General features: G+C 43.2%; 1 protein-coding gene across 1 annotated transcript; it reads right to left on the minus strand.

The window, feature by feature from the left end:
• Positions 1–1,520: 1,520 nt before the first annotated feature.
• LOC142565378 (GEL complex subunit OPTI) lies at positions 1,521–7,995 on the minus strand. Its single transcript, XM_075676256.1, has 4 exons — positions 7,770–7,995; positions 7,214–7,317; positions 5,778–5,907; positions 1,521–1,754 (listed from the first exon to the last, which is right to left on the minus strand). The coding sequence occupies exons 1-4, from the start codon at positions 7,872–7,874 to the stop codon at positions 1,713–1,715; spliced, it is 381 nt and encodes a 126-aa protein (XP_075532371.1). The 5' UTR covers positions 7,875–7,995; the 3' UTR covers positions 1,521–1,712.
• Positions 7,996–8,308: the final 313 nt, after the last annotated feature.

Here is an 8,308-nt window from a genome sequence, read left to right on the forward strand (position 1 = left end):
CATCCAATACTTGCCTGAACATGCGTCTGCATTTTAAAGCGAACCTTTCTTTGCCTCTTCCTTTGACTTTCCCACTGCTGCTGCTGCTTCTGTGGCTGCTGCTGTCTCGTGCACCGCATCAAAGGGGTGGTTCAGAGGGTATGCATATATGACAGGGGCGAGTCAGAGAGGAAAGGCGATGCGAGAAACTCGTTTGGACTGCACCACATCGAATGCGCACAATGCCCTCTCTGGAGCCCCCTGGGCGTCGCCACATTAGCCTCTTCACAGCTGTAATTATCCGCGAGCCCCCTTAAAAGCATTGCAGAAACTGCAGTGCTTCCCTTTCTACTAACACGCGAGTGCAGAGGGAGCGTAGATAAAACTGTACAGAGGAGGGAGAAGAAGAGGCAGTTCCCATATATGGGGGGGGGGGGGGGGGGGGCATTGATGTAAGATGGCAAGGAAACCTACTACTATACGACACCGGTTGCGGAGAACTCGGATAAGCTTAAGTTCAAGGTACAGAACAGTAAGTTCCTGCTATTTCCGAAAAATAAACACCATGCAAATATGTCAAGTGGACAAATTATGCAGGGCATGCAGAAGCAGAGCCGCATAAACTGAAGTGCACCACAGGGTCCAGACGATACTACGGAAACAGTTGACCATCAAATCAACACTTCTGTGCCCGCGATGTTAGTTTTGCGGCTATGGCATTGCTAGAGGTCACAGATTTGATCCTGACTGCAACAGCTGCATTTCGCCGGACGTGAGATAGAAAATACATGTGCCCTTAGATTTTGCAACACATTAAAGAACATCACAATGTCAAAATTAATCCAGAGCCCACCAGTACAGCGTGCCTCATAATCCGATTGTGGTTTCGGCATGCAGAGCACCATGATCTAATTCAAGTTTAATACTTCTGCCCCGATGCGATGTGCCATGCGAGGCAATGACAATTTTCAACCCTCTCAGAGGTTATGAAATATGGCGCACAACGTCTCAAGCAGACACCTCTCCCTGTGTGTTCTGCGTACTACGCCGCCAAATAGCAGCAGTGCACGCAAGGTAACATTTAACATCAGCTCACCACTCTCATGTTAGACTAAATGTTGAAGAAATTAAGCTTTCACCATCATCACCACTAAGTATCGTCAATCAAAGCAACCAGCACAGAAAGCTTCACTTACATTGATTCCCACAGTGTGTGGGATCTGCATAACTTTTTTTTCTCTCCGTTTCACAAAAGAGAGTGCAGAGCAATATTCTGCATAACAAGTCCGACACATGCTGCACCAAAACAGACACTTGAAATTCACAATACGGTCACAGGATCGAATCCCGGCCACGGCGGCTGCATTTCGATGGGGGCAAAATGCAAAAACACCCGTGTACTTAGATTTAGGTGCCATAAAGAACCCCAGGTGTTCCAAATTTTCGGAGTTCCCCACTACGGTGTGTCTCAAAATTAAATCGTGGTTCTGGCACGTAAAACCCCTCAATTTTTTTTTATTCACAATACACTGCTGAGCATCTCTAAAAAACTTGTAGATTTATTGTATGCAACGTGTATAAGACATGTGATGTGCTAGTGACAAAAAGAAAAAAAATGCGGGAATCACTTCCACATGCTTTCACTTGTCCATTTTGCCTTGCCCTAAACGTAGATGGATGGAAGAATTGCGCCACCCCACACGTCACCATCAGTCCTTCTGGTCACAAACATGTTAGTCATATTGCATTGCAGAATAGATCATAATCCATGTTACCTGAGCAAAGAAACAAATAAAAAGGTCACATTTATGACAAAATGCTAACAATTCATTAATAGAGAAAGGTGATGACACACATAGTTCAAACAACATAATGAACGTAACGAAAAGCTAATGCAACCACGTCACACAAAACATCTGGAGAAAGGGTAATGTGAAGATGACGATCACATGAGCATCCCCTTTGAAATGAGGTGTTGGCACATGGCACCAGGCTTCCTCTTTAAAAGTTTCTATGTCATTTCAACCTTTAAATATCTTCATACTCTAAACTGCATTGTACACAGTATAAAGCTCACTTCATTGTGTGTTAACCTTCCCTTTGCGACACTAATCTTCCGGCCATTTTTTACTAAGTAAATCTCCACAGCCACTTCATTGGTTTTCCCTAATGTCCTTAAAGGGACCCTGAAACGCTTTTGACGATTTTCTACAAACGTATTGAGTCGTTAGAGTAGGTCCTTCTGATCATTAATTGACACATCTAAGTGCTCCGCGTAAAGCGTGTAATTTATTGTAAGGTTTTAAATATGCACATCGCTGCCGATCGCAGCGCACTGCTCGGCGGAATTTTAAGCCGCCCCTACCCATATGACCGAAATCACCCATACGACGTCAGTGGGGCGAGCTATCCGATTGGCTGACAAGGGCGCGTGATCGATAATTTTTCCAACTTTATGGTAAACAAATGATCTTCGTAATAGTTGGAATGTTAGTTAATTTGTTTTTATGAAAAGAAAGTAGCATAAAGAGAATGCAGAAGAATAATTTTTCAGTACACTTAAGCACTTCCGGCACACAGCATGTGTCGTCTGCTTGTGTTACAACGTACTCCATTTTGAAGAGAGCTCCGCGGTCAGAGTCGGTCTCAGTCTTTTCGCGAGCACTATGATTCGACTTTGTTGCCTTGTGGACTGCAAACGTAGCGGCTGGCAATATGTTAAGCTGCGACATCGTGTCCTCTGCAAGGCAGCGTACGAGCGAACTGGCTGCTGCGCATCGGACTGCCGCTATCCGATCGGCGCCAGGATTTTCGCGTTTGTGGCCGTCACTTTACACAGGAAGATTACTGACGTAATAGCGTTTCCCGAGTCCGGTATTAGGGAAAACGCAAGCGCAAGGGGACAGAGTCTGGCCGCTTGACTTTGCGGTAACGGGATGAGCCATGAGATGAGCAGAAGCGCAAATGTGAATGGTCTGTACAGTGCAGCCACCTGGTGGCACAGAGCTAAACCATACACAGTAGCAGTAACGAAATGTATTCCTTGCTGCTGGTGTAAATTTTTCACAGGAGTGTAATCATCAACACATTGTTTTCGTAAATGTTTGAAATGTCTCACATTTGGTTAGAGCAATATTAGCGCTTTGTTTGGCTGGTTAAGCTCTGTGCCAACAAGTGGCTGGACTATGCAGACCGATCAGGCCGCTCACGTACGTCTACGCTAAAGCTCCTTCATCAGCTTGAGTTTATGCCTACAGTCATTTGCCGAAATGACCAGCTTGCCTGTGGTTACCGGAATGCAAGACACGTTCGGCGCTACGACAGAATGCTCGCAACGCACGCTGCTTCGATAGCTCTCGCTTGGGGTCGACGGCCAAGCGGCTAGCGGAGCGGTCTCGCGCGGGCGGGGGCGGGCTCCAAAACAACCGGAAGTGGACGATGTAACGTCGCATCGTGACGCTGAACCAGTGAAGGCAGAGCTTAGCCCCACTCGCTCGGCGAACGAGTTGAGAAGGAAAAGCATAGCTAGGGAGGAGGGTAGCTTCTAATCGCTTGTAGCTCCATTAATACGTAACGCTTCACTTAAATTGTGGTGCGAATGTTCTACTTAAGCTGTACCCTACGCGTCTACAAAATTTGTCCGAACCGTTTCAGGGGCCCTTTAAAACCTAATGTTGCAGACAAGCTTAGTGCTTCCACATTTATCGATGGATGGACACCGTGACAAACCTACAGAATGTGCTCAATAGTTTTTGCACCATTTGATGTGATGCATTATAGAATATTCCTTCCTGAAGCCAGCCTGTTCTCTTGGATGGCTGAAGTGTTGCCCTTACTATATTGGAAATTATCTTGGTGAATATTTTATTCAATATTGAAAGCAAGCTAATGGGTTTCAATTCTTTAATTTCTCCGTTCTTGTGGACTAGTATACCGTTGGCATTCTTCCAGTTCTCTGGTACACCTAAAGTCATGTGGCATTGCATATAAAGGGCCACAAGCTTTTCAAGCATGGTCATGGTATCTCCTCCATCTTTGATTAGATTTACTGTTATTCCATCTTCTTCTGCCACTTTTTCCCAGGTCATGTCTTGCAAGGCCCTTCTAACTTCATTGTTATAGAAGGAGCCTCTGCATACTGTTCATTACTACTTTGAATAAAGGTAGCATGGCTGCTCTGGGTACTGTACAGGTCAGTATAGAATTCTTCCGTTGCTTTTACTATATCTTCTAAATTGTTGATGATTTTACCCTACTGTTCTTTCAGTGCATACATCTTGGCTTGTCCTATGCCAAGTTTTCTTCGCATCAATTTCAAGCTGCATCTATTTTTTACTGCTTCCTCACTCTTTCTCACACTATAATTCCGAATATCCCTTACTTCTGCCTTGTTTATCAGCTTTGACAGTTCCGTGAATTCTATCTCATCTCTTGAGTTGGACACTTTTATTCTTTGTTGTTTATTAGGTCCTTTGTTAGTTGGGAGAGCTTACGTACTGGTTGCCTTGGTGCCTTACCTCCCAGTTCAATTGCTGCTTCTGAAACCAGCCTAGTTAGAGTTTGATTCATCATCTCTATGTCATTGCATATGTCTGTTCTAAAGCTGTGCATTTGTTTGAAATCACCAGCCTGAATTAGTCTGCTTTTACCCTTACTGTGTCTAGGTTGGCCTGTTTCTTCTTGACTAATTTTACTCTTTCTCTCTTCATATTGAGGGAATCCTAGACCTCAATAACCTATGGTCACAGCACTTTACCCTACCTAACACTTCTACATCCTGCACTATGCTGGGATTGGCATAGAGTATGAAATCACAGTATGGGAACTTCAATACAGAATCACAGTGAAGTGTAGTGCAACGAGGACAATGACACAAGAATGAACAAATGACACCCGCAAAGCAACAAGGACACAAGGGTAGTCCACTCCTTCCCCTCCTTTCACGGGTGACAAAGGAGACAAAGTCAACGTGTCGCATTGGCATTCCATGGTTTCCCAGAATTAGCAAACAGCTTTTGATGGTGGTGGCGAAAGAAGGTGTCAAGGTTGTGCACAAGCCAGTGCCAACACTCGCCCAGTTGGTCCCATGGCTAAACGACTGACCGTCCCAAGGACAAATGCCAAGGGTTTGTTTACAAAGTGTCATGCTCTAAGTGCCCCACCACTTACATTGGTGAAACCAAGAGTTTTTATGACAGAATCTGCCAGCAAAGGAATGGCATGCAGAAACTTGAAGCCCAGCACAGCTCTCTCTATGAACACTGCGAGATGCACCACCATGCAATTGATTGCAACGGCTTCTCTACAATCAACCGCGAGACTAACCAGGTGAGATGCCTCTGGCTTGACTCGTGGCACATTCAAAACACTCATGGCAACATCAATCGGTCGTTGCGGACACTCCCCCCCCCCCCCCCCCGCTCCGTGTTCACACACGACCTTCGCAACACTACAGTGAGGACGAATCGAAACACAATGAAAACAGGAGTTTAAAGGTTGCTGTTTCTTCGGCCACTTCAGTCCCTCCATGAAGAAGTGACCAAGCCAGTCCTGAAACATCAAGAATGTTTAAACCTTGGCCATAGCAGTTTTCGTTTCTAAAATTTCCCCACCAGCCAGACTGATCTTTGTTGAAGATGATTATTTTTAAGAAATTAATGGACAATACAAAGAAAGCAACCAGTGTTAAATCGATTTGGGCGTGTTATTCCTTCATTCTTGTGTCCTTGTCCCTGTCTTTCACTACACTTCACTGTGATTAAAAATGACTGACATGAATTTTTACGCAAACTGCTTACCAAAAAGCCTGCAAATGATGTGACAAAACCTTCTTTCACAAGCTCCCACACACCACCATACTCTTCATCATCCACCTTTTGGAATGAGCTTGTGTAAGCATACACAAGTACTGTGTTAACACAGAAGAACCTGCATAGAAAAAATAATAAAGAAACTTAAATTTCCATAGTTACTCTTGGGATCCCACTGCTTTTGCTGCAAAAGAGAGAGACGGTAGATTTATTCAGGAAAGAGGATCTATTCAGAGCAGCCTGAGACAAACTCCACTCTGTAAAGAACAACTCCACAAACAGAACATAGCTACACCAACTCAGGTTGGCACTAAGTGCAGCATAACACAATGTAATACTGAAAGGGAGAAAACAAGAAAAAGAAAAATAATGGAAAAACTGTGACCTGATCCATTAATAATTGGGGCCAATCATTTTTTTTAGAACACTACCACTCAAAACAACTGAACACTTTCTAAATTATCCACATCATCTTTTGAGTCTTTAAAGCAATTAAATGGTGCACAGCTTCTGCATGCTTGCAGTACAGCTTATAAAGAAGTTATTCAATGAGATTGTAGGTTTGTCAGCATATTGTTATAAAATCAGATATTAATTGCTAAATCACTTCACTTTATTTTGTGGACAGATACTGACATAATAGCGCTTCTAATAAGGTACATACACACCAATTCGGGATATGCCAAAGCCATGATAGTGCCAGTAAAAAGCAAAAGTACTGGTAACATAGCAAGGCAATTCCTTTTAGGGAGATTGAACAATAAAGCTCCTACAGGGATGTTGTTACCCTTCAGCTCATGCATGAACCTTTGTTTATTTCTTTAATCGTTTGGTACTGGTAAACAATAAGTTTGTAATTATACATTCTGTCAAAGAAGAGATATAGTTCCTGTGACAAAACTGATAACGCTGTGGGTACATGGTATAGATAAGTAAACAGACATGCTTCCAAAGCTATTAAATTATAAGAGTAAAACATTTTGTGAAGTAGCACACAAACGACAACTGGTGCAAGTCTTACCATAAAAAGTAACACTGGTTCTGTTGATGTGACGAGGGCACATGTTCAAAATGATGGAGTTTACCTTGAAATACTCCATTAACAAAGCTAGCCATCAAGAAGTTGTGCCTATCATAAGTAGGCGAGAAAACGCAAAACAATTACAAGCTTTGTCCCGATTGCGCTTGCGTCAAAATGCCGCAAAAAAAAAGGAAATAAACATGAAATTATTTTTGAGCTGCAGCGAAAAGTTGATCACCTTTATGATTTTATTTAGATGAGTAATATCAATTGAATGGGGAAGATAGGATCAGGAATAAGCAAAATTATAATTGCAACAGAAGTGAATCAAGCTTGCATCATTACCGCAAAATTGTGCCATAACGCCGTTTTTTTTTTTTTTTTTTTTTTGCTATATACTTACAATGCGATTCCTAAGAATCCTTTAAGTGGCACCAGGCCCCACGCCAGCCCAAGGAGAATTCCGAGGATTTGTCGTGACCAGTACAAGACGTCGAGAAATTCGTCCTGCGAATTAACCCAAGACGGCAAGACGTAAAAGCAGCAATACATTCCGTGTGGGACGGTGGTGAGGAAGCAGGGACAAGAGCCTAACACAAACCGTTCATAAATTCAGATCCAACATTTCTTTTTTCAGCCGCGCGAGACGTGGTTAATACGAAAAAACAACAGAGAATCTGAACAACACTTTAGTTAGAGCTTGGGTAACAGACAATCCGACCAATACTTTTAGTTAGAGTTTGCGCAGTTTCGTCACATACCTTGATATCTATACATACTATTATTAATGTAGCCGCTCGTGCAAACAGTGCACAACAAACTTTGCAGCGCCCACAAGTGCACTGCATTCACCTGAGAAAATACGTGTACAAAATTCCATTCTTTGCAAAGACGTGCGTTGAATGCAATATGTTTAACCCGCTCTAAAGGAAAGAACCCACGAAGATTTCATCTCTCACCTTGTCGGGCCATTCGGAGTTCGGCGTGAACGCTCGTACCCATACAGAGGATAAGTTTTCTTTAGCATGGCCATTTCTCTCTACTTGTTTCCGTCTCTGGTTCATTTTTTGCCACTATTGTTCAAGACTATATTAAGAAAGCTTTAAAAAATTCGTTAGCTCAGAAACATCCGCACGCTAAACACGCCGACTGAGCCATCTTGAATCATGTTGGATTCTCGCACCAAACTCTAATCCCTCTATCGGTGCGCAAATCATGTACACAAAAGGTTCTCATAAAAAAAATTTTAAAAAATGACGTTGTAGTAACATAAATTACACGCAAAATTATGTTTGTTTAGTGTTCTGAGTGCATAGCCCAGTTACTGAAAAATTGACTTGTCACGTTGGACATACGCAGATTCTGCTACCTTCGTACGGCGCGTTATTTGAAGTGACAATCTGCACGCACGTAGAAAGGCACGTCCCACATTGCACCCACACGCGACACCAAGCAACCGCCGACATTAACCACTCATACGGGCCTACCGCGACCTCAA

Source organism: Dermacentor variabilis, chromosome 1, assembly GCF_050947875.1.
Source record: "Dermacentor variabilis isolate Ectoservices chromosome 1, ASM5094787v1, whole genome shotgun sequence".
Lineage (NCBI taxonomy): Eukaryota > Metazoa > Arthropoda > Arachnida > Ixodida > Ixodidae > Dermacentor > Dermacentor variabilis.

Bases quoted from the DNA above. Each gene is read 5' to 3' on its own strand.
- LOC142565378 (XM_075676256.1), bottom strand. From the start codon at position 7,874: ATGAACCAGAGACGGAAACAAGTAGAGAGAAATGGCCATGCTAAAGAA. The intron at 7,318-7,769 runs GTGAGAGATGAA...GTTAATTCGCAG, and splicing joins ACTCCGAATGGCCCGACAAG to GACGAATTTCTCGACGTCTT. The intron at 5,908-7,213 runs GTAAGTATATAG...TTTTCTATGCAG, and splicing joins GGATTCTTAGGAATCGCATT to GTTCTTCTGTGTTAACACAG.